Source organism: Electrophorus electricus, chromosome 17 (assembly GCF_013358815.1).
Source record: "Electrophorus electricus isolate fEleEle1 chromosome 17, fEleEle1.pri, whole genome shotgun sequence".
Lineage (NCBI taxonomy): Eukaryota > Metazoa > Chordata > Actinopteri > Gymnotiformes > Gymnotidae > Electrophorus > Electrophorus electricus.
The window spans coordinates 10,683,804-10,709,842 of NC_049551.1; the positions used below are offsets into that span (position 1 = coordinate 10,683,804).

General features: G+C 42.9%; 1 protein-coding gene across 3 annotated transcripts in view; it reads left to right on the plus strand.

The window, feature by feature from the left end:
• Positions 1-26,039, plus strand: part of LOC113576298 (rab GTPase-activating protein 1) — a 52,846-nt gene that overhangs the window by 12,745 nt on the left and 14,062 nt on the right. For all 3 annotated transcript variants that reach the window (XM_027008298.2, XM_027008303.2, XM_027008311.2), the window contains 14 exons: positions 1,028-1,138; positions 1,413-1,479; positions 2,023-2,125; positions 2,476-2,645; positions 3,074-3,233; positions 4,135-4,228; positions 6,147-6,297; positions 19,484-19,597; positions 21,045-21,119; positions 21,527-21,652; positions 21,828-21,971; positions 22,101-22,142; positions 22,324-22,452; positions 25,554-25,646. In XM_027008298.2, coding sequence (XP_026864099.2) covers positions 1,028-1,138; positions 1,413-1,479; positions 2,023-2,125; positions 2,476-2,645; positions 3,074-3,233; positions 4,135-4,228; positions 6,147-6,297; positions 19,484-19,597; positions 21,045-21,119; positions 21,527-21,652; positions 21,828-21,971; positions 22,101-22,142; positions 22,324-22,452; positions 25,554-25,646 — 1,579 coding nt within the window. The remainder of the gene's footprint in view (positions 1-1,027; positions 1,139-1,412; positions 1,480-2,022; positions 2,126-2,475; positions 2,646-3,073; positions 3,234-4,134; positions 4,229-6,146; positions 6,298-19,483; positions 19,598-21,044; positions 21,120-21,526; positions 21,653-21,827; positions 21,972-22,100; positions 22,143-22,323; positions 22,453-25,553; positions 25,647-26,039) is intronic.

A 26,039-nucleotide genomic window follows, 5' to 3' on the forward strand; every position in this document is an offset into this window, starting at 1 on the left:
ACCGCACATTATTCTCCCTTCCTCAAACAGTACACACACACAGGATACACATAATCACACACAAGGCGATTATAACAATAGAGGCCACATGATTCTAAGTTCTCTTTCTGCGTTCAAAGGTTTCAGCGGATGCTGAAATCCTCTAATCAAATGTATTCAGAGAAAAGATTTAGAGCAAAAATGAATAATACAAAATCTCCATCTGATGGAGAGTTGTATGCATGTCAGCGGTCCATCTGATGGAGAGTTGTATGCATGTCAGCGGTCCATCTGATGGAGAGTTGTATGCATGTCAGCGGTCCATCTGATGGAGAGTTGTATGCATGTCAGCGGTCCATCTGATGGAGAGTTGTATGCATGTCAGCGGTCCATCTGATGGAGAGTTGTATGCATGTCAGCGGTCCATCTGAGGGAGAGTTGTATGCATGTCAGCGGTCCATCTGAGGGAGAGTTGTATGCATGTCAGCGGTCCATCTGAGGGAGAGTTGTATGCATGTCAGCGGTCCATCTGAGGGAGAGTTGTATGCATGTCAGCGGTCCATCTGATGGAGAGTTGTATGCATGTCAGCGGTCCATCTGATGGAGAGTTGTATGCATGTCAGGGGTCCATCTGATGGAGAGTTGTATGCATGTCAGCGGTCCATCTGATGGAGAGTTGTATGCATGTCAGCGGTCCATCTGATGGAGAGTTGTATGCATGTCAGCGGTCCATCTGAGGGAGAGTTGTATGCATGTCAGCGGTCCATCTGAGGGAGAGTTGTATGCATGTCAGCGGTCCATCTGAGGGAGAGTTGTATGCATGTCAGCGGTCCATCTGATGGAGAGTTGTATGCATGTCAGCGGTCCATCTGATGGAGAGTTGTATGCATGTCAGCGGTCCATCTGATGGAGAGTTGTATCTAGGTCGGGGCTCGGGTTGAACTGGAGAGTAACAAAGCCACAGATGACTGCGCGTCAGTCAGCATGCTGGTGTAAGGTCTGCAGTTTGTCCCGAGCTGCTGCTCATTTCCCAAACTCTCTCCTGCAGTGCCGTGTCGAGAGACAAGGACAGGCAGAGCTTCAAGCTTCGTCCCGGGGTGGACAAGAAAATCGTCATCTACGTGCAGCAGACGTCCAACAAGGAGCTGGCCATTGAGAGGCGTGTGATTTCTAAACGTTCTTGTTTATCAAAGATGCAGGATGTCTGTTGTTAACGAGTGCCTGTTTCCAGCAAGAATGTTGCAGCTGTATTTTATTCTCTTTTATGTTTTGGGACTGAGACTTACTGTATAGCTGTGTATAAGCTATGTAGGCATCCACCGTGTGTGTGTGTGTGTGTGTGTGTGTGTGTGTGTGTGTGTGTGTGTGTGTGTGTGTGTGTGTGTGTGTGTGTGTGTGTGTGTGTGTGTGTGTGTGTGTGTGTGTGCGTACAGGTGTTTTGGCTTGCTCCTAAGCCCAGGGAAGAATGTGAGGAACAGTGCCATGCACCTGCTAGACTTGGTAGGTGAACACACCTGCCCAGTTTGTACTCTTCAGAACTTGTATGTGCTGTTATCATTTCTCCTCTCCTTTCCCCTCGTCCATATTTCTCTCTTGGCGAGCCCATGTTCTGCCCCGTTGCTCCTCTTCTCTCCTCTCTTTGTCTTGGCCTCCCCTGCCCTGTCCTTCTTTTTTTCCTCGTTCCCGGGCTCTCCTCTCTTTCACTTCCTCTTTTTCAATTGTCTCCTGCTCACTCTGCCTCTCCTCCACTCCCTCATGCTTATTTTCCTTCTTCTCTTCTCTTCTCCTCTCCCCTCCTCTCCTTTTCTCTCCTCTCCTCTCCTGTCCTCTCCTCTCCTCTCCCCTCCTCTCTTCTCCTCTCCCCTCCTCTCCTCTCCCCTCCTCTCCTCTCCTCTCCTCTCCTCTCCCCTTCTCTCCTCTCCCCTCCTCTCTTCTCCTCTCCCCTCCCCTCCTCTCCTCTCCTCTCCTCTCCTCTCCCCTCCTCTCCTCTCCTCTCCTCTCCTCTCCTCATCTTTTCTCTGCTGATCTCTTCTGTCCATGTAGGAGTCAATGGGGAAGAGTTCGGATGGTAAATCATACATCATCACTGGGAGCTGGAATCCCAACACTCCTCAGTTTCAGGCTGTCAATGAGGAGACACCCAGAGGTACAAACACCCACACACTCACTCACACATACCATGATTTCATGGTTTGTAACATAGATTTGAATTTGAGTGAAAATCTTGCTGCGGAAGATCACATAAAGATGAGCAGCTATTGTGTGATTAATCATGTTGGTCATTTTATGAGGGATAGTATGGGGTGTGTAAGAGAGACTCGGTATGCTTTAGGTTATGTTTTTGAATAATTGGCGATACAGCTGTACTTATGGTATATTATTCTGTGGTTTATAGTGACCGATTCTTAAAAGATGAACCCTGTGTCTGCGTGTGCTTCTGTCTGCGTCTGCGTGTGCACGGATGCACGTGTACGTATGTCTGCGCGTGTGATGTAGATAAGTTTGTTTACATGACGACGGCAGTAGATCTGGTGATCACGGAGGTGGAGGAGCCTGTGCGCTTCCTGTTGGAGACGCGTGTGAGAGTGTGTTCACCCAATGACAGGCTCTTCTGGCCTTTCAGCAAACGCAGCTACACAGAGACCTTCTACTTAAAACTGCGACAGGTGAAAGAACACACAAGAGAACACACACACACACACAACATGCACACACACACACACACACACACAAAACATGCACACTCTTCATACTTTGAAGAGGGGTGCGGGGTTTCATTTTTTTCTCTTATGAGTCACCCAGAACCAGTTTGTCACCATTTCTATTGATCAATTTCAGTTTGTCACCATTTCTGTGAATTGTATCCATCCTAGTTCACAAATAGTGTTTCATTTACATTACATTACTTACATTAGCTAACAACTGTAAAATTAATATTGTCACATGCTCAAATGTAATAATAATACATTATGTAATGCAGTGTCAGAGGAGCCAATGCACAAAGACAGACTGAATTTTAAAAAAGCTTCTCTCTGCACGTTCCGTGTCATGGCTGCCGGTTCGGCTGCATGGTGGGCTGGTGTGGGCGTGGCAGCTGGAGAGGAAGAGTAATACAGACACACTGTATGAGGTGGTGAGTCTGGAGAGTGAGACGGAGAGAGAGCACAAGAAAACGACGGCTAGTCCCGGAATCATGCCCTCATCCACACACGGCTCCATGGGGAACTCGCCACCAGATGATGATGATGAGGAAGGTTAGTGCATGCACACAGACACACACACAAACGCACACACACACACGCGCGCACACATGCACGGCTCTGTGGGGCACTCACCAGATGATGATGAAAGTTAGAGCGTACACATATGTGCACGCATGCACATGCACAGCACGTGCACAAACACACAAATATCCATGTTTACAGACACATGCTCATACACAGAAACACACAGAACACGCATAGAAACATGCATGTTTACAGGCACATGTTCATAAACATGCACATACACAGATACACAGAAATATGCATGTTTAGAGCCTACAGTAGCACTCTGCCCTTAGAGCCTACAGTAGCACTCTGCCCTTAGAGCCTACAGTAGCACTCTGCCCTTAGAGCCTACAGTAGCACTCTGCCCTTAGAGCCTACAGTAGCACTCTGCCCTTAGAGCCTACAGTAGCACTCTGCCCTTAGAGCCTACAGTAGCACTCTGCCCTTAGAGCCTACAGTAGCACTCTGCCCTTAGAGCCTACAGTAGCACTCTGCCCTTAGAGCCTACAGTAGCACTCTGCCCTTAGAGCCTACAGTAGCACTCTGCCCTTAGAGCCTACAGTAGCACTCTGCCCTTAGAGCCTACAGTAGCACTCTGCTCTTAGAGCCTACAGTAGCACTCTGCCCTTAGAGCCTACAGTAGCACTCTGCCCTTAGAGCCTACAGTAGTCTTAGTGTTTGTCTTTCAGTCACTTTATCAGATGTGTACAGGACCTTTTTATCAGTTTGTGACAGAAGTCTCTGATGGCAAACTTTGATCTTTGATGACTTATCTGTCTCTCTTTGATTCTCCTGTTTCTCACTCCATCTCTCTCTCTCTCTCTCTCTCTCTCTCTCTCTCTCTCTCTCTCTCTCTCTCCCTCTCTCTCTTTTCTTTTTTTCTCAGACAATGATGAGCCACTGCTGAGTGGTTCGGGTGACGTGTCTAAAGAGTGTGCTGAGAAGATTCTGGAGACGTGGGGAGAGCTGCTGTCCAAATGGTGAGGAACCTGATGATGAATAGAGTTAGGGTTAGGGTGTTAGGGTTGGGGATTAGATTTAGGGTTGGTGTGTAGAATTAGGGTTGGGGTTTAGAGTTCGGGTTGGGGTGTAAAATTAATGATGAGGCGTAGAGTTAGGGTTAGGGTGTAGAGTTAGGGTTAGGGTGACTGACCATTCATGTGTAGAGTGAATGGTGACTGACCATTCACGAGTAGAGAGAAATGCCACATGTTCCGGTGCAGACTGTAATAGTCGTCTTAGCCCTTCTGGTGGTTATTGCGTCAGCTCTGATGTGCAGCACATGAGCTGCCAGCTCAGGAGAGACAGAGAGAGTCTGGTGGAGGGATGGTGGAGGGATGGTGGAGGGATGGTGGAGGGATGGTGGAGGGCTGATGGAGGGATGATGGAGGGATGGTGGAGGGCTGATGGAGGGCTGGTGGAGGGCTGGTGGAGGGCTGATGGAGGGATGGTGGAGGGCTGGTGGAGGGATGGTGGAGGGCTGATGGAGGGCTGTGGCAGAAGGCGTCTTGTATGCCTGTCCCTACTGGCCCTGTCACAGTCTTCTGCGTGCGTGTGTGTGTGTGTGTGTATGTGTGTGTGTGTGTGTGTGTGTGTGTGTGTGTGTGTGTGTGTGTGTGTGTGTGTGTGTGTGTATATATATATGAGAGAGAGAGGCGCGTGCACACAGACACTCTTCTGTTCAAAGAACTCATTGGAAAGAAATGGAGATATTTTAAGAGAATGAGATGTGAAGATAGAGGGGATAATTATCAGATTCAAATCTTATTAGGGTCTTATTAAGGTAATTTTCTGCTTCCATTACTCTCATTGTTCTTAATCAAAACCTCAGGATGAATTCAATTAAAACTTCAGAATGTATTAAATTAAAACATCAAGAACTTAATTGCAGATTCGTGGCTGCCTCTGCAACAAATGGTGTGGGTGCGTGTGAATGTGTGTGGGGTTGTGTTCCTGCATGTGCTTGCATTGGTCACATCTGCTGTCTTTTCCTTATTTTGGAAGCAGAGCCTTTGGGTTAGGATTAGGGTTAGGATTAGGATTGGGCAGGACTCAAGGTGTTTTCTTAATCTATATTCTTCTCCCTTTGTTCTCTTTTATTATTGCAGAATCTAAACTTATATGCTGCTCTGATCATAATTGTCCTCTCTTACTGTCATCCATGTAAATTTAGTCTAGGGCAGATAGTATTTGTATAATATTTGGTAGCATGTGCTCAAGAGAAGACTTTCTGCAGTTCTATTAGAATCAGATTGATAGATCACTTTATTGATATTGACAGATATAAAGTCAATCATCTTAACACCTTTTTTTCAGACGTTAGGGTTTAACGAGAGAAAACTAGAGACAATTGTTCAATCAAGAATGAATATGGACCTGTGCATTAACACCCAGTATTTCCCATCAAAGGGATGTCATTAAAGGAGCACGTTAGCTAATTTGGTGAATAAAGACTGAAAGCTACATTTGTCAGTTTCACACATAATAACTGGCAATGTTAAGTAATAATCACTGTCAGCATTGTGCATTTAAAGATACCATGCGGTGTATGATAGAGACTGGGTTAGGATTATGGTTAGACTGGACACTGCTGGTGGGACTGTACTTTTCATGTGAAAACTTCCAAAGCTGCTGTGGCCAGGGTAATGGGCGCAATGCCATGATGTGTGTCCTGCACTGGTTCCTGCGTGTCCTGTGTCTCCTGCACTGATTGCTGCATGTCTTGCTGTCTGTCCTGTGTGTTGCTTCGTGTCCTACTATCTGTTCGGTGTCCTGCACTTATTACTGTATGTCCTGCTGCCTGTACTATGCGTCCTACACTGATTACTCTGTGTCCTGCATTCATTACTGTGTGTCCTGCTCTGATCTCCTGTGTGTCCTGCTGTCTGTCCTGCGCAGGCACATGAACCTGGCAGTGCGGCCCAAGCAGCTGCCCACCCTTGTTCGTAGTGGTGTCCCGGAAGCTCTCAGGGGTGAGGTGTGGCAACTCCTGGCTGGTTGCCATAACAACGACCATCAGGTGGAGGAGTACCGCATGCTCATCACAAAGGTAGGCCCATTGATTTCACCTCAGAATAGTTTCTTTTTCCATGTTTCCCTTCACCAGAAAGTAGTCCTTTTAATTTGTATGCTTTTTTCCATGGGAACAGGCGGTGGACAAGCCATTATGGTGTGCTGCCACCTTCTGACATGGAGTGTAGGAAGGACCAGAGCATTAATCCTGATAGGATTTTATATGGGATGAAAAGTTGTCCTTTTTCCTTTTCTCTTGCAATTTGCCTCTAATCAGTTGGTTGCTAAATATTTGTACATCCCTGAGTTATTTCTTCCCTAAAACTTTAAGTATTCAGATTAGGCCATTCAACTGAATGGAGCTTTCTAGATTAGTCAATATGCCATTTTTTGGTGCTAAACCCATAGCATCTTTAGAGTTTAAACCGTTTTAAGAACAAAGTCGTCGTGTGTGTTCGTCTGACGCAGAGACGTTCTTGTGCAGGTTGTCTTTGAATGTAAAACTGCTCTGAAGGACTGAAAACAGTGTGATGCTAATGGAAGTCTGTCCTGCTTTTATGAGCATCCAGGATTTGTTTGGAAATGAGCAAACATGATGAACACACCCAGCTGCCTGATGAGTGTGTGTGTGTGTGTCTGTGTGTGTCTCTTTCCCTCTCTCTCTCTCTCTCTCTCTCTCTCTCTCTCTCTCTCTCTCTCTCTGGGCCCACACCTTCTCCAGATGTATCCCTGTCTATAAGCAGAGACAGACTTGGGGGACACGCACAGCTCTAGACGCTCGCCACTGCCCTATACGGTGAAAAATAGCAAAATTCTCAGACAAAGACTCCTGCTTCCCAAAGCCTCCTCACCCTCCTGCTCTGAGCACTTTTAACCTCCAGCAGGGTAGCTAGCAACTGCAGCATAAGCCAACTAAGTTGCACGTCTCCTCAAGGTCTTGCTTATTTGCCAAAATTAACAGTGTTTCTGGTAAAAGGCTATAAAGCTGTTCCTCCATGAAGTGTACACGAGTACCTTGGCATACGTGAGGTAGCTTGTTCCAACACTGGAGGGTTGGGTTTAGGGTTAACCAGCTGCAGGGTGAGGAGTGAGAGAGGGAGACTGTCCCAGTGCACAGGGCTGAGTTCCTGCCGACAGCGCTGTGTCTCTCTCACTGATGGGATTAGTGTGCCAGCTATGCCCTCTGGGCTGAGCTGGAGGTCAAACAAGGCAGGGGAGGAAAAGATCTCTCATCTGCCATCTCACTCTCCACTTTATTGACTTTACTGTGTGGGTTTGTTTCTCTTGATTTCTTTCAGAGCTCTCTCTCTCTCTCTCTCTCTCTCTCTCTCTCTCATGCTTGTGTGATGGTATCTGTGTGTGTTTGTAGACAAGAGATGTCCCAGAGATCATAAACTGTCAGTGTTGCAGGGAATCAAGCCACAGACAAACAGCGTTTGAGATAAACGAGAAAGAGATGTACTGAGTATATTCAGATTACATCAAATTATTAACCCTCCTCTGGTCCTTCACCAGTAGCAGTAAAAGGGTTGCTGAGACAGCATGTACAGAGCCAGGCTCTTCTAACTGGCCAAACTGCATAGTAACTGGCACTTTGAGCAAATGAATCATTCAGACTTGCTAATGATTCCCTCTAGTGTTCAGTAGAGCAGTACTGCCAACAAGTGGATACGCACAGTCCCAGTTCTGGTACAAGCTTTATTAACACTTTTTACTCAGTTTTACAAATTAAAGACATTCTGCACTAATGAATAAAGTCATTCTACTGCAGTCCATATCTTTGTAGCTGACTGAAAGCTAACTGGGTCATGTCAGAGGCAAAGGAAAAGCCAGCGCTTATATAACACGTTGTCAAGCAGCGGCTTTACAAATGTATGGGTCCATTTCTTTAATGAGCAAGCCAGAGGTGTACTTGAAAGATTATGTGAGAAATGAGTGTGTGTGGGTGGGTGTGTGTGCATGTCCAAGAGAAGGGGAGGCCTCCACTTTGAGAGGAGAGTGCTAGGAGCCTTTCTCCTGCTGCTGCTTGGACAGGGTGGGAGGTGGGGGGAAAAAAGAGAAACAGACTGAGAGAGAGAAGAGAAAACTTTATTTCTTCTGGCTTCCTCCGGCTTTGCTGCTGTGGTACGTCACAGCCAAGCCCTTCCCAGGGAAGGCCAGAGGGAGACAGGCCATGACAAACATGGATGCCATTCTACAGGTTTGAGTGTCCAGTCAGTCTCTCACTCGTCCTCTGCCTAGTTTGTGCTTCATTTAGTTTTCTTTTTTTTTAATGTATGTGGGGACATCACTGCTTCATACGCTTTGTGTGTGTGTGTGTGTGTGTGTGTGTGTGTGTGTGTGTGTGTGTGTGTGTGTGTGTGTGTGTGTGTGTGTGTGTGTGAGTGAGAGCGAGCATTTAGAAGGTGTGGTATGCCACCTTCAACAAGATGAACTCAAGGGAGTTGAATCAGAGCACCGCTCCCTTCTGCCCGCTGGCTGTTCTCGGACAGCTTATTTAAAAATGATCTTGGAGTTGCACACAGAGGTTAACCCTCAATTGCTCAAGTTGTATTCAGTCATAATTATAAGTCGCTTTGGTTAGAAGTGTCAGCTAAATTCTGGAAATGTAAATGTGGATAGGAGCCCAAGCACAGTGCCTGCAGAAGCATCCCAGCTCTTGTGCCTGGTGTCTTTGTCTACATGCAATATAGTCCTCAGAAATAAGGGGTAGTTATATTTGTTGCTGCTAGAAAGTTTGGATACAAGAACAACCCTTATGCAAAAAAATTACAGGCCACAGGAGAAAGTAATTTTCATGACATTTAAAGATTTTAATAATATCATTTTATCAAGACATTTTAATAATATTATTGCATCATTAGAAATTGGTTTATATGGGTAATCCATAAATGAAAAGCCCTACCTTATTACCTAAATGCTTAGATAATTGTGAGGAAATCTCTCTGGACCATCTGCCAAAAAACATAACAGTACATTTAATATCAGCTCTTAACAGCTGTTTTGTGGATATGTTTTCCTCTGATGATCTTTAATAAAGAACTGAAGATTTGATGCAATAGTAAACTGTCTATTTAAGGTGAGGATTAGGATTAGTGGTAAACTCTTGAGTGTAAATTGAGGGTTAGGGTCAGTAGTAAATTCTGGTGTAAGGTTAGGGTTAGTAGTAAACTCTCTAGTGTAAGGTGAGGGTTAGGGTTAGTAGTAAACTCTCTAGTGTAAGGTGAGAGTTAGGGTTAGTAGTAAACGCTCTAGTGTAAGATTAGAGTTAGTAGTAAACTCTAGTGTAAGGTGAGAGTTAGGGTTAGTAGTAAACGCTCTAGTGTAAGATTAGAGTTAGTAGTAAACTCTCTAGTGTAAGGTGAGAGTTAGGGTTAGTAGTAAACGCTCTAGTGTAAGATTAGAGTTAGTAGTAAACTCTCTAGTGTAAGGTGAGAGTTAGTAGTAAACGCTCTAGGGTAAGGTGAGGGTTAGTAGTAAACGCTCTAGTGTAAGATTAGAGTTAGTAAACGCTCTAGGGTAAGATTAGAGTTAGTAGTAAACTCTCTAGTGTAAGGTGAGGGTTAGGGTTAGCAGTAAACGCTCTAGTGTAAGGTGAGGGTTAGGGTTAGTAGTAAACGCTCTAGGGTAAGATTAGAGTTAGTAGTAAACGCTCTAGGGTAAGGTGAGAGTTAGGGTTAGTAGTAAACTCTCTAGTGTAAGATTAGAGTTAGTAGTAAACTCTCTAGTGTAAGGTGAGGGTTAGGGTTAGTAGTAAACGCTCTAGTGTAAGATTAGAGTTAGTAGTAAACGCTCTAGTGTAAGATTAGAGTTAGTAGTAAACGCTCTAGGGTAAGATTAGAGTTAGTAGTAAACGCTCTAGGGTAAGATTAGAGTTACTAGTAAACGGTCTAGGGTAAGGTGAGGGTTAGGGTTAGTAGTAAACTCTAGTGTAAGATTAGAGTTAGTAGTAAATGCTCTAGTGTAAGATTAGCGTTAGTAGTAAACACTCTAGTGTAAGATTAGAGTTAGTAGTAAACGCTCTAGGGTAAGATTAGAGTTACTAGTAAACGCTCTAGGGTAAGGTGAGGGTTAGGGTTAGTAGTAAACTCTCTAGTGTAAGATTAGAGTTAGTAGTAAATGCTCTAGTGTAAGATTAGCGTTAGTAGTAAACGCTCTAGTGTAAGATTAGAGTTAGTAGTAAACTCTCTAGTGTAAGATTAGCGTTAGTAGTAAACTCTCTAGTGTAAGATTAGAGTTAGTAGTAAACGCTCTAGGGTAAGATTAGAGTTAGTAGTAAACTCTAGTGTAAGGTGAGAGTTAGGGTTAGTAGTAAACGCTCTAGTGTAAGATTAAAGTTAGTAGTAAACTCTCTAGTGTAAGGTGAGAGTTAGTAGTAAACTCTAGTGTAAGGTCAGAGTTAGGGTTAGTAGTAAACGCTCTAGTGTAAGATTAAAGTTAGTAGTAAACTCTAGTGTAAGGTGAGAGTTAGGGTTAGTAGTAAACGCTCTAGTGTAAGATTAGAGTTAGTAGTAAACTCTCTAGTGTAAGGTGAGAGTTAGTAGTAAACGCTCTAGGGTAAGGTGAGGGTTAGGGTTAGTAGTAAACTCTCTAGTGTAAGGTGAGAGTTAGGGTTAGTAGTAAACGCTCTAGTGTAAGATTAGAGTTAGTAGTAAACTCTCTAGTGTAAGGTAAGAGTTAGTAGTAAACGCTCTAGGGTAAGGTGAGGGTTAGTAGTAAACGTTCTAGTGTAAGATTAGAGTTAGTAAACTCTCTAGTGTAAGGTGAGGGTTAGGGTTAGTAGTAAACGCTCTAGTGTTAGATTTGAGTTAGTAGTAAACGCTCTAGGGTAGGGTGAGGGTTAGTAGTAAATGCTCTAGTGTAAGATTAGAGTTAGTAGTAAACTCTCTAGTGTAAGATTAGAGTTAGTAGTAAACGCTCTAATGTAAGATTAGCGTTAGTAGTAAACGTTCTAGGGTAAGGTGAGGGTTAGGGTTAGTAGTAAACGCTCTAGTGTAAGATTAGAGTTAGTAGTAAATGCTCTAATGTAAGATTAGCGTTAGTAGTAAACTCTAGTGTAAGGTGAGAGTTAGGGTTAGTAGTAAATGCTCTAGTGTAAGATTAAAGTTAGTAGTAAACGCTCTAGTGTAAGATTAGAGTTAGTAGTAAACTCTCCAGTGTAAGATTAGAGTTAGTAGTAAACTCTCTAGTGTAAGGTGAGGGTTAGGGTTAGCAGTAAACGCTCTAGTGTAAGGTGAGGGTTAGGGTTAGTAGTAAACGCTCTAGGGTAAGATTAGAGTTAGTAGTAAACGCTCTAGGGTAAGGTGAGAGTTAGGGTTAGTAGTAAACTCTCTAGTGTAAGATTAGAGTTAGTAGTAAACTCTCTAGTGTAAGGTGAGGGTTAGGGTTAGTAGTAAACGCTCTAGTGTAAGATTAGAGTTAGTAGTAAACGCTCTAGTGTAAGATTAGAGTTAGTAGTAAACGCTCTAGGGTAAGATTAGAGTTAGTAGTAAACGCTCTAGGGTAAGATTAGAGTTACTAGTAAACGGTCTAGGGTAAGGTGAGGGTTAGGGTTAGTAGTAAACTCTAGTGTAAGATTAGAGTTAGTAGTAAATGCTCTAGTGTAAGATTAGCGTTAGTAGTAAACACTCTAGTGTAAGATTAGAGTTAGTAGTAAACGCTCTAGGGTAAGATTAGAGTTACTAGTAAACGCTCTAGGGTAAGGTGAGGGTTAGGGTTAGTAGTAAACTCTCTAGTGTAAGATTAGAGTTAGTAATAAACACTCTAGTGTAAGATTAGAGTTAGTAGTAAACGCTCTAGGGTAAGATTAGAGTTAGTAGTAAAGGCTCTAGGGTAAGATTAGAGTTAGTAGTAAACGCTCTAGGGTAAGGTGAGGGTTAGGGTTAGTAGTAAACTCTCTAGTGTAAGATTAGAGTTAGTAGTAAATGCTCTAGTGTAAGATTAGCGTTAGTAGTAAACGCTCTAGTGTAAGATTAGAGTTAGTAGTAAACTCTCTAGTGTAAGATTAGCGTTAGTAGTAAACTCTCTAGTGTAAGATTAGAGTTAGTAGTAAACGCTCTAGGGTAAGATTAGAGTTAGTAGTAAACTCTAGTGTAAGGTGAGAGTTAGGGTTAGTAGTAAACGCTCTAGTGTAAGATTAAAGTTAGTAGTAAACTCTCTAGTGTAAGGTGAGAGTTAGTAGTAAACTCTAGTGTAAGGTCAGAGTTAGGGTTAGTAGTAAACGCTCTAGTGTAAGATTAAAGTTAGTAGTAAACTCTAGTGTAAGGTGAGAGTTAGGGTTAGTAGTAAACGCTCTAGTGTAAGATTAGAGTTAGTAGTAAACTCTCTAGTGTAAGGTGAGAGTTAGTAGTAAACGCTCTAGGGTAAGGTGAGGGTTAGGGTTAGTAGTAAACTCTCTAGTGTAAGGTGAGAGTTAGGGTTAGTAGTAAACGCTCTAGTGTAAGATTAGAGTTAGTAGTAAATGCTCTAATGTAAGATTAGCGTTAGTAGTAAACTAGTGTAAGGTGACAGTTAGGGTTAGTAGTAAACGCTCTAGTGTAAGATTAGAGTTAGTAGTAAACTCTCTAGTGTAAGGTGAGAGTTAGTAGTAAACGCTCTAGGGTAAGGTGAGGGTTAGTAGTAAACGTTCTAGTGTAAGATTAGAGTTAGTAAACTCTCTAGTGTAAGGTGAGGGTTAGGGTTAGTAGTAAACGCTCTAGTGTTAGATTTGAGTTAGTAGTAAACGCTCTAGGGTAGGGTGAGGGTTAGTAGTAAATGCTCTAGTGTAAGATTAGAGTTAGTAGTAAACTCTCTAGTGTAAGATTAGAGTTAGTAGTAAACGCTCTAATGTAAGATTAGCGTTAGTAGTAAACGTTCTAGGGTAAGGTGAGGGTTAGGGTTAGTAGTAAACGCTCTAGTGTAAGATTAGAGTTAGTAGTAAATGCTCTAATGTAAGATTAGCGTTAGTAGTAAACTCTAGTGTAAGGTGAGAGTTAGGGTTAGTAGTAAATGCTCTAGTGTAAGATTAAAGTTAGTAGTAAACGCTCTAGTGTAAGATTAGAGTTAGTAGTAAACTCTCCAGTGTAAGATTAGAGTTAGTAGTAAACTCTCTAGTGTAAGGTGAGAGTTAGGGTTAGTAGTAAACGCTCTAGTGTAAGATTAGAGTTAGTAGTAAACTCTTTAGTGTAAGGTGAGAGTTAGGGTTAGTAGTAAACGCTCTAGTGTAAGATTAGAGTTAGTAGTAAACTCTCTAGTGTAAGGTGAGAGTTAGTAGTAAACGCTCTAGGGTAAGGTGAGGGTTAGTAGTAAACGTTCTAGTGTAAGATTAGAGTTAGTAGTAAACTCTCTAGTGTAAGGTGAGGGTTAGGGTTAGTAGTAAACGCTCTAGTGTTAGATTTGAGTTAGTAGTAAACGCTCTAGGGTAGGGTGAGGGTTAGTAGTAAACGCTCTAGTGTAAGATTAGGGTTAGTAGTAAACGCTCTAGGGTAAGGTGAGGGTTAGTAGTAAATGCTCTAGTGTAAGATTAGAGTTAGTAGTAAACTCTCTAGTGTAAGGTGAGGGTTAGGATTAGTATTTGAGGCCTCCGGACGTGTCCAGTCTGCCATACAGAGTGTATTGTGACATCATTTCTTATAGGCAGAATGACTGCTTTCAAATCAATATGGCACAGAGGTCCACAGGTGGTAGTTTAATTAAGACACTTTATGACTGTAGGTCTCATATATTATGGAGGAGCTTGTCATGTTTTTGCTAATTTTTAGACTCAAAAATTCTCAACTGCTCAGCTGCTATAGGGACATGTTTTTTTTTTGTGTTATTTTTAAAATGGTTTAATTAAACTCCCACTGATCTAACGTTAACTTGGCTGACCAGCTAATATTCTATGCATACTAAAATACTAATTTCTTTTTTCATAATTTTGATTGTGCCTAGGTGGCAAGCAGATTAATGAAATATAATAGATAGATAACTTAAAATCAAATTGAAAGCTTGTCCTTGCTAACATTAGTATGCTTGCTGACATAGGGGCTATAGCAAAAGAATAGACAAGATGGATAACATTTAAACATTTAAATGTAAAGTAACTGTAAATTTGTATTCAAGCTCAAATTACTGTTTGCATGAAGTAAACTCCCATTTAGTGAATTCCCAGCACTCCAGATAAACTCCTTCGTTATCATAGCTAATCATCTTGCTACCTATCAACTTGACCTTGCATTTTCTACAAAATGAATAAATAAAAAAATTCCTCCTGCTGAACTAATTAAACAACATTGTAGTTCATGTTGGTTGGATAAGGCAATATAGGAGGGTTGGATGAGTTATATATTGTAGAAAATAATTGGATTTTTGACACAGTAACCATTACTTACATTTTGCTATTATTAATTATTGGGCAGTATGGCAGTGCTATGGCTTCAGGATTATTACACCATTAAGGTTGTGTTACCAGACCAGTTCTTTATAGACCAGTGTTTGTGCCTCTGGTGTGTTACAACAACCTCTACAAGAGTTTGTCTTTCAGGCATGTAATTATATGAAGGTAGAATTGGAATACTATTATTACCACAGTGACACGTCCAGTTTTTTTGGGGGGAAAATTATGTAATGTGTGCATCCTGCCACATTTCTGAAATCTAGAACCACTTAATCATGGGCAGGTGGGCCTATGGAGGGTACATGCACTTCTGCCCTCTGACCTTAGGTTTTTCATTCACTCGTAACAGCCCTCTTCCCCTGCAGAGGGACACAGAGAGATGGGTGCCATTTAAAAGATGTTGGGGCTTCTATTTGGCAGGTTTATACAACCAACATGGGCCAACTGGCTGAAGGGTGACTGTATGGGTGCAGTGGGCTAACTGGCTGAAGGGTGGGGGTAAGGGTGGAGTGGGCTAACTGGCTGAAGGGTGGGGGTAAGGGTGGAGTGGGCTAACAGGGTGGGTTTTTTGGTGCTTCAGTAATATGTATAGATCAGCATCTGTAAAAACACAGCATAAGGATGGAGTTACACTTAACACAGTTTTACTAACTTGCACAAACATATGAAATCACTAACACACACAAACACACATACACACAAACATACGCATGCACAGACACACACATATACACACACATGCACATACATATATGTGCATGCATCCATGCCCACACTCACTGTTGAATATGGCATCACGTGGGTAATTTTGTCTTCTAGGTGACCACAATAAAAATATTTAATATTTTAATTTAAATGATTTTTTAATTAAATGACACTTTGATTTGTTGTCCTTTTTAAAATGAATATCTATGTACGAAACAGAAGCAAACAATAAATAGTGATTGAAAATGTGATGAGAAAGTGGTTATTGAAGACTATTTAAATGCCTTTGTTGTGTATGCATTGGAGTTTTTAATGATGATTTTTGATCTCTGTAATGCAGTCTGTGTGGCATTTAGAAATATTTATTTATGTCATATTATAAAATATTTGTCTTGGTTTATAAAAGTTTATATGCAACTGTGACAAAAATGTCATAATTTTGGAAAAATATCAGTTAGGTAGTTTGACAAGCAGAAGTGCATTTATTTTTCTGGCATTCTTAAATAGTCTATAGGTTTTCTTATAGCCAGAGTACCACAACAACAAAAAAGTGTATTTCACTCGAAAAGAGCTGCTGTTATTGAATGTTGAGATTGACCAATGGTAATGTAGTACATGTTTTTCCATAACTGGTCTAGCACTGTTGTAACGAACAATTCCTGATGACAGTCCTAGCTTGGTTCTTGGCATGAAAGAGTTTCTAGTTCTAGTGTGGCAGAGTTCACATCCTAAGGCAATGTGAAACTGAGCTTCAGGAATTATGGTGATTTCTTTTTGTGTTCACAGGTGTTGGTGTGCCTGTGTACACGTGTGTGTTGTTTTGTTGTTATTGTTTTAAAGTGAAGATGTTTTTTTCTGTAGTCCCAGTGTTGCAACACTCATGGCATTGGGAAGATGGGAGGAACAGTACCTGTGTTTGTGATTTTGCCGTTATTTTGATGGTAGAGTGCATGATGTTCTCTCTTTGAACCTTCTTCCCCAGTTTCCTGAGGGAACTATGCTCTGCATAATTAGAGTGGCACTGTCCCGCAAGACCCTGTCCACATCTTTTACCTGTCTTGGCACTGGAAAATTCTGCATTGCTTTCATATTTGCTGTTTGTCATAATACCTTCTTTGGATATGACATGTGCAAGTATGTTAGAGTGCTATAGGAAGTTAAGTTTTTTACGATACTGGTCCCACTGATTCTAGGATGCTGCACAGTTGACAGAGTTATAAGTACTCTTCGTTTTGTGAGTACATTACTACATCATCTGTACAGACAAAATAAGAATTCCCCTGTGCAGTCCTTTAAGATATGAGTCATCAAACTCTGAAAGCCATGAGTCATCAATCTTTGAAAAGTCACTGTGGCATTTTTGGTGCCAGGAAAGATTCAAAAATTCATCTAAATTAAATTATTATATAAATTGCCTTTTGCTGTAAATACTGTTTTTGGAATACTGTTTCAAACAGATTTGCCAGTAGCAACTCTTTATATCCCGCAAACAAGAAATTTAGAATGTCATTTCTGCATCATCATGATCCATCCAGCTATGTCTTTGCATTTAGTTCTCAGTAATGTCCACACACTCCACACATTGCCAAGGACAGGTCATGTGATACACAAAAACAGCATTAATTACATGAAATGCTGCTCTGCTATTGGGACTGGGTAGTCCGTCCTTCATGTTGGATAACATCAGTGTGCCTCAGCACTTTGATACACAAGTTAAGTCCATCAAACATTTTCCCATTTATATTATTCAGCTTCTGTCACATCTGCTTGCCTTACCAGTTCTTAGACGGCTTCCACAGTAGCTACTGTAGCAGACTTCTGGTGACTTAAAGGCTAAGCACCACCTAATGGACCACCTAATGGACCCTTCTTCAACTACATTGACGGGAAAACCCAATGTTGCTCCAGAATTTCCAGAAAGATGCCGAGTGATGTCATGGGTGTACAACTGAACAATGCCGCGGTGAAACATCATTATGGCTGACATGGACTGCAAATTTTCCTGTACTGTTTCTTCATATTCCAAAGATGTTGTGAAAATGATATATATCATAACAGTGAAATTCAACCATTTAGATTTGAGCCAGAGATGGAAGAACCTAATCCAGTAGTCAGAATTGGGTATTCCAACTGGTAAAAACCTTTTATGTTAACCATTATACTGAAAACCTATCCTAAAAGTAAAAAGTATTACTAAAATTAATCTTTTAACAATTATTTATAGCTGGGACATTTGATTCTCTAGCTAGCTACTGGTTATATTTCTCATTTTACTAGCTTGCCGTGTGACTAGCTAAGTAACTAGTTAGTAGTGCTCCCTTTTGCTAATAACCAATGTCTTAGCTAGCTAACTTAGCTAAGTTAGCTAATGTATTTGCTTTAGTGGTCTAATGTGCATTTTTGGTAGTTTAATCATATGTGTCTAGGTAATATGTCTAGCATTAGGATGTATGCATTATCATAACCTTCTCTTCTGCGTGGCTGACCAGTAAGTTTCTAGTGCTATCTCCATACACTAAAAAATGTACATGTGCATCAGTGCTGCGCATCACCTTTAATCCTTCTTCCAGTTTTTGAAATAACTCTTAAGCACTCCTTCGTAGTCCTCCTGTGTGCATCTTGCCTCAGCCTATACCCACACACACCCACACCCACCCTGGGCTGGCACACAGGTGTTCTTAGTGTGTTAGATTGATTACATGGCTCTGATGAACGCGTGCTCAACGGCAGTGAAACAATCATTGATCTATATCAGGGGCGGGGCCGTTGATCTATATCAGGGGCGGGGCCGTTGATCTATATCAGGGGCGGGCCGTTGATCTATATCAGAGGCAGGGCCAATTGGTTTACTCCACCCGCCACCCCAAGCTACACCCCATGCTAGTGGGGGGGGGGGGGTGTCAGAGAGGAAGAAAGGGAGTGAGGGAGAGAAAGAGAGGGAGTAAGAGGCTTTCTTATTCATTTCTTTCCGTCATTCTACTTGTGCTTGCTTTCCTTGTGTTTTTTGCCTTCCTTCTTGGACGTAGCCTTGCAGGCTGAGAGAGATTCTCATCATGGCTGTTGTATTTCTGCTCTGGCTGCTGTTCTGCTCCCAGAATAGTCTGGGACCTCTCTGTGTGTCTCTCTCTCTCTCAAGTCTCTCTCGACTGTATCACAAGCAGTTTTTAAGATAATGTGTGTGTATTATTAGTAATTTTTCCCTGAACAATGAATGCCTGTATGTGAATCATTTTAAATGTACACACGTGCTTGGCTCTTTCATTTACCAGATTGTTTGCCAGTGTCTGCTAGCGAGCTTTTGAATTAATTTCAGCTCAGTGAAAGGGAAAGACCTTATGTAGCGTAATAACCTCCAATCCAGGCATTCTAAAAGGAAACAGTGATTATCCTGACTAGCAGAGAGCTTCAAACTGCCAGTTTCTCCCATTTCCTCTTCTCTCTGTCCTGTGCTGGCTGTTCTGGCCTGGCACGAGCTGTATGGAGTGCGAGCCGTAGCGGCTCAGAGCCGCTATTCCTCTGGCTGCGCATGCAAGTGTGTTCATCCTCCGGCTACGCATGCATGTGTGTTTGTCCCGTGGGTGCGCATGCGTGTGTGTTTGTCCCGTGGGTGCGCATGCGTGTGTGTTTGTCCTGTGGGTGCGCATGTGTGTATGTTTAACCCTAACCTTGTAGACAGGGTTTTGAGGATTAGGGTCAACCCTAACTTTGACCTTACAGACAGGTTTTGAGTATTAGCATATACAACCACACCTCTTTAACTTCACGATTTCAGACACTTAAACATGCACAAATGGCAAATGTCTGTCATATTATGAGTAACTTGGTAGAAATCTCTTTCACACATTCTCTCTCTCTCTCTCTCTGTCACACACACTCCCACACATGAACGACTTCCCTACTTTGTTCATGTTCCAGTTGGGGGAAAGAAAACAAGAGCATGCACTTGGCTAAAGCACTATGTGTGTTCCGTCCTATAGTATACACACACCAGAGTGTGTGTTGTCGCCCTCTAGTGGGAAGCAGACCACAGTGCTCTGGTGTGTTTCAGTGCAGATGTGCTCCATCCTGTAGCAACTCACAGCTTTGCCTGAAATAGCACTGGATGCTGTTGTGCAGTTGCTCATAGAAAATTCTCTCTCTCTCTCTGATTGTGTGTGAGCAGGAGTCTCCTCAGGACAGTGCCATTACCCGAGACATTAATCGCACATTTCCAGCACATGACTACTTTAAGGACACAGGAGGGGATGGCCAAGACTCGCTGTACAAGATTTGCAAAGTGAGGAAAACATCTCTCACTCACTCACTCACTCATACACACACACACACACACACACACTCTCACACACACACACATTCTCTCACACATATACTCACACTCTCTCTCTCTCTCTCTCTCTCTCTCACACACACACACTAACTCTCACACACTCTCTCTCACACACACACACACACACACACTAACTCAGTCATGCTCACACACACACACACACACACGCACACTCTCACACATATACTCACACACTCTCTCTCTCACACACACACACACACTAACTCTCACACACTCTCTCTCACACACAAACACACACACACACGAACTCTCACACTCACTCACACTCATGCTCACACACACACACACACACACACACACACACACACACACACACACACACATGCTCACAAACACACACACACACACACATACACTCTCTCTCTCTCACACTCACTCTTGATCTGTAAATGATCTCAGCCTTGGAAAAAAGAGGCGTCATGTCTGTGCATGTCATCTAATCCAATTTAACAGATTTCCTTTCATTTATAATCACTAATGCACTTCTAAAAGACCTTTTTGCATGTCTCATGTCTTATTCATAAAATGTGGTGAATTGGGTGGTGTTGAAATGTCCATGTGACATGGTCACACGTTCTGATCATGAGAGGTGCAGACCGACCCAGCAACCCCCTTATTCTCTTGGCAGAAATTTGGCTTCAATTCAAACAGAACCAATAGCCATAGAAGACAGCCAGACATTTGTTTACATGTGTACATGTACATGTACATGTACATGTGCTTTGCTATGTCTGAATTTGCCACAGCTTCAGGTTTTCTGGGTCACTGGGTTTAGTAGTTATGAAGTCTCTATGTTTTTTAGTTATAAGATTACTGGGTTTAGCATATGAGCACTGGAGTAATGATTGGGGGCAGAGATTGATTTGCCGTGTATTAATAATTCAGCAAACCCTGCTCCTTGGCCTCTTAACTGCCATTATTTAGATGTGTATGGATTTAACTGCCATTGTTCAGAGGTGTATGGATTTTCCTCTGTTGCTCCTAATACTTCTTCCCACTCCTCAGCTGACGGTTTAGTCAGAGCTTGGGCTGCCCTTGCGCAGTGTCCACCGTCACTTTAGATGAATACATTTCAGCTTAGTTTTTAGAGATCCTAGACCTGAGAGGTGTGTGGGGGGGGGGGGGGGTTTGTGTGGAGCCAAAATGGAGAATCTTCTTCTAGCCACAGATGCCACAGAGACAAATTAAACAACGCCAGGTGAACCTGAGTAGTTTCATCATCCATTTATTCTTTATGAGATATTGATAGCTGTTCTACTTTTAGGTCTGTCTCTCTTGCACCGCGGTTCTACCTATGGTACTTTGCACTAGTTATTGATAATGAACTCCATGTCCCACAGACCACTGTGAAAGCCGCATGCCCCTCTTTCCCCAGGCGTACTCTGTGTATGATGAAGAGATCGGCTACTGTCAGGGCCAATCCTTCTTGGCAGCTGTGCTGCTGCTACATGTGAGTCTCAGGTGCCGCGCCAGGTAGTAGAGAACTGTCACACTGCCTGTACAGCCAGTTCACCTCACCTTCACAAACACACATACAGCTGAGATGCTTCACAGGTGCAGTCTGTTCTTCAAAAACTGACTCTTAATATAATGACAATAATTGTGCATTTAAAATGTGTGATTTGTATGTGTGCGCGCGCGCACATGCATGTTCGTGCGTGTTTGCTCTATGCGTCTGTGTGTACATGTGTTTGTGTATGTGTGTACATGCATGTTTGTGCAGTTGTTTGTGTGTGTGTTCGTGCCTGTTTGTATATGCGGTTTGTGTGTGTGTGTGTGTGCGTGCGCGTGTGTGTGCGTGTGTGTTCATGCGGTTATTTGGATGTGTGTGTGTGTGTGTGTGTGTGTGTGGGCCAGATGCCGGAGGAGCAAGCATTTAGTGTTCTGGTGAAGATCATGTTTGACTATGGCCTCAGGGAGCTCTTCAAACAGAACTTTGAAGACCTACACTGCAAATTCTTTCAGCTGGAGAGACTTATGCAGGTGTGTGCCTTTTAATACTACATATGTAAATGCATGTATTTGGAATTTTGTTTAGATTTATTTAACCAGATTATGACATGTAAAATGACTGTTGTGTGTGTGTGTGAATGGAAAATAGTGCTCAACGGCAGTGAAACAACCATTGATCTATATAGTGTTCCCTGTTTTCCTGCAGGAGTATATTCCAGACCTGTACACACACTTCTTAAACATAGGGCTGGAAGCACACATGTATGCATCCCAGTGGTTCCTCACCCTCTTCACAGCCAAATTCCCCCTCTACATGGTCTTTCACATCATCGACCTGTTGCTGTCTGAGGTGAGCTGCTCCTCTTCATCCTGCTCCGCTTCATTTTGTTACGGACATGTCTTGGTCTGCATAAATCTTACATTTTTGCTTTATCCCTTTGTCTTTTTTTTCTCCATTCGTTCTTTCTGTCTAATGCAGGGCATCAGTGTCATATTTAATGTGGCATTGGCATTACTGAAGGTAAGGAGATACGCACATGCACTTATGAGCGTACGTGCGTGCATGTGCATGTATGCACCGTGACTGCAAGTCTTACAAAGGTAACGACAGAGATACAGTCTGTGTGTGTGTGTGTGTGTGTGTGTGTGTCTCTGTCTGTGTTTGTGACCGTTGTGTCGTCCATGTCTTCTCTGTTCTACAGACATCGAAAGACGACCTGCTACAGGCTGATTTCGAGGGTGCACTGAAGTTTTTCCGCGTGCCCGTGCCGAAGCGCTACCGCTCCGAAGAGAATGCCAAGAAGCTCATGGAGCTAGCATGTAGCATGAAGGTACTCGCTCGTTTAGCATCTAGACAGATGATGTAGCGCTGCACTAGGGAGCTAATTTAGCCTGCTTTTGACACTTCTCTCCATGTGTGTGTCGAAATAGATCTGGTCATGTAACTCGTAGTCAACAGACACTAACCTTGCTGTAGACAGTGGCACCTTTACACCCACAGTGTTCAGACAGACTGTTCAGTGCCACTCGCACAGTGCTGTATCCAAACTGTACTGGTTCCAGTTATATCTGCACAGCGCTGTATCCAAACTGTACTGGTTCCAGTTATATCTGCACAGTGCTGTATCAAAACTGTACTGGTTCCAGTTATATCTGCACAGTGCTGTATCCAGACTGTACTGGTTCCAGTTATACCTGCACAGTGCTGTATCCAGACTGTACTGGTTCCAGTTATACTGACTCTGTGCTGTATCCAAACTGCATCACGACTAACAGCCATACTGTTTCAATGCCGTATTTATTGTAAATGACTTTTTTAGTCAAGGAATATATTTAGTGTGTATCTCACTCACTTTGAAAAACATGGTGCCTTGAAGTGTTTTCAGGCATATTCAACATTTAAAAAACAAAAACCCTTGAATGCAAGAAACATTGAGGCAGTTTTGGCAAGAAATGGAGAAAGACTGTATCTTCCATCTTCATTCCATCAGGGTTAGGGTAAGGGTTAACCCTAAATGGAGAAAGTCTACATCATCCAGATCTTTTACAGCAGTTAAATGTAACAGCTTCCTGAATTCCTGACACTTTTTAAAAAATATTTTAAAATTCAGGCAGTTCCAGCAGGGGGCACTGTGGTTTTATGGTAGAGACCCCATGAACCATTCAACAATGGCAGGTTATGAGCTCACTCTTATTATAACCGTACCTCATTATTATCCTCGGTTATGAGGTTATTTTGCGTCTCTGAGACAAGGACATATGTGCATACTACTAAAAGATGAGAATCACTTTGTGGAATTAAGCAATTTTATTTAGAAGAAAATCATAATTAATCAAGAAATGCTACACAAAGAGAACACTGGCTCCCATTATTATCATTAATCTAAACTCCTCATTAGAGAAACCACTGATGGAAATGCAGACTGGGTTATTAGTGTTACAAATGCATGCACCACTCGTGCAGTGTGGCGCCATTATAAACATATATAAACATTTCTAAATATGTTATTAACATATATAAACACTATATAACCATATATAAACATTATATAAACATATATAAACATCAATGAGGCCCTGGCCTCATGTAGTCATGGAAACGCTTCACTCCAAAAAGCTAATCATGCTAACCAGGAAGCGTGGTTGCGATCTGGCAGCCAGATATTATGTAAATCAGGTCAGGCTAACTGGTCCCCACTAACATTACTCATTGTTTGCTAGGGTAGCATTTTTTTTACACTAGCCCTAGTGAATGAGCTAAACGGGGAAAGGGTATGTGTTTGCACATGTGCGCGAACGTGTACATGTGTGTGTTCTTATAGGAACCCGTCTTCTGTTAGTTTGTGAATTGCTGAGTCTCTGTTGGGCATCTCTCCCACTCATTCTCCTCACAAAACCCCCATTCTTATTCTCTGTCACGCACACACAGAACCCACCCCATAAGCGCTCTCTGCACCTTTGAAAGCATCTGTGTGTTTAAGCTGGGCTGTGGTACGCTCAGCTCCAGCTTGTGTGTGGCCTCTCCTGGAAGCTCCACACACACCCCACTCTTCAATTTTAAACCTAAAGCAGAAAAACAAATCCCCCACACCCACCCACAAACAGCCCTAGCTCCCTTACAAGCCCTAGCTCCCTCTACTAGCTCCCTTACAAGCCCTAGCTCTCTCTACTAGCTCCCTTACAAGCCCTAGCTCCCTCTACTAGCTCCCTTACAAGCCCTAGCTCCCTCTACTAGCTCCCTTACAAGCCCTAGCTCCCTCTACTAGCTACCTTACAAGCCCTAGCTCCCTCTACTAGCTCCCTTACAAGCCCTAGCTCCCTCTACTAGCTCCCTTACAAGCCCTAGCTCCCTCTACTAGCTCCCTTACAAGCCCTAGCTCCCTCTACTAGCTACCTTACAAGCCCTAGCTCCCTCTACTAGCTCCCTTACAAGCCCTAGCTCCCTCTACTAGCTCCCTTACAAGCCCTAGCTCCCTCTACTAGCTCCCTTACAAGCCCTAGCTCCCTCTACTAGCTCCCTTACAAGCCCTAGCTCCCTCTACTAGCTCCCTTACAAGCCCTAGCTCCCTCTACTAGCTCCCTTACAAGCCCTAGCTCCCTCTACTAGCTACCTTACAAGCCCTAGCTCCCTCTACTAGCTCCCTTACAAGCCCTAGCTCCCTCTACTAGCTCCCTTACAAGCCCTAGCTCCCTCTACTAGCTCCCTTACAAGCCCTAGCTCCCTCTACTAGCTACCTTACAAGCCCTAGCTCCCTCTACTAGCTCCCTTACAAGCCCTAGCTCCCTCTACTAGCTCCCTTACAAGCCCTAGCTCCCTCTACTAGCTCCCTTACAAGCCCTAGCTCCCTCTACTAGCTCCCTTACAAGCCCTAGCTCTCTAAACTAGCTCCCTTACAAGCCCTAGCTCCCTAAACTAGCTCCCTTACAAGCCCTAGCTCCCTAAACTAGCTCCCTTACAAGCCCTAGCTCTCTAAACTAGCTCCCTTACAAGCCCTAGCTCTCTAAACTAGCTCCCTTACAAGCCCTAGCTCCCTCTACTAGCTCCCTTACAAGCCCTAGCTCCCTCTACTAGCTCCCTTACAAGCCCTAGCTCTCTAAACTAGCTCCCTTACAAGCCCTAGCTCCCTAAACTAGCTCCCTTACAAGCCCTAGCTCTCTAAACTAGCTCCCTTACAAGCCCTAGCTCAAACACTAGCTCCAGTGCAAGCCCTAGATCTGGGTAACACACACAGACAGACACAAAAATACATTCACAAACATGCACGTGCAAACATACATGCACATACACAAACACACAACATAATCACATGGACAAACGCACACACGCACAAACCCGCATGTTCACATACATGTGCACTCAAACCTTCACCTGGCATTTCAGGTCACATATTCCTCTACAAGTAAAATAGCTTTGTGTGTATTTGTGTGACAGATCAGTCACAAGAAATTGAAGAAATATGAAAAAGAATACCACACAATACGAGAGCAGCAGGAGCAGCAGGAGGCCCCAATCGAGAGATATGAGGTAATGACTGTTGGTGGACCTGTAATGACTGTTGGTGGATGTTGGTGGACCTGTTATGGAAAAACACTCAAGTTTGTAAGAACACTCAGTGTGTATGCTTGAATGCATATACATGATATTATGCAGTACCTAAATTTATTTACATCATAAAAACATCTATTTGGTCTAATGAATATTTGCATGCTGTATGTACATCCTGTGATATTCACATTCACATTCACATCCTGTGATGTGTGCGAATGTGTGTGTGTGTGTGTCCACAAACGTTTCCTGCTCTGTGTTTCTGATTAAGCTTGTCACAGTAGCAGACCTTTGACTTCGATTAACAATACCATGTGTAGCATCACAATTCTCGATACCAAACTTATACCTTGGCATAAAAACCCCACAAAA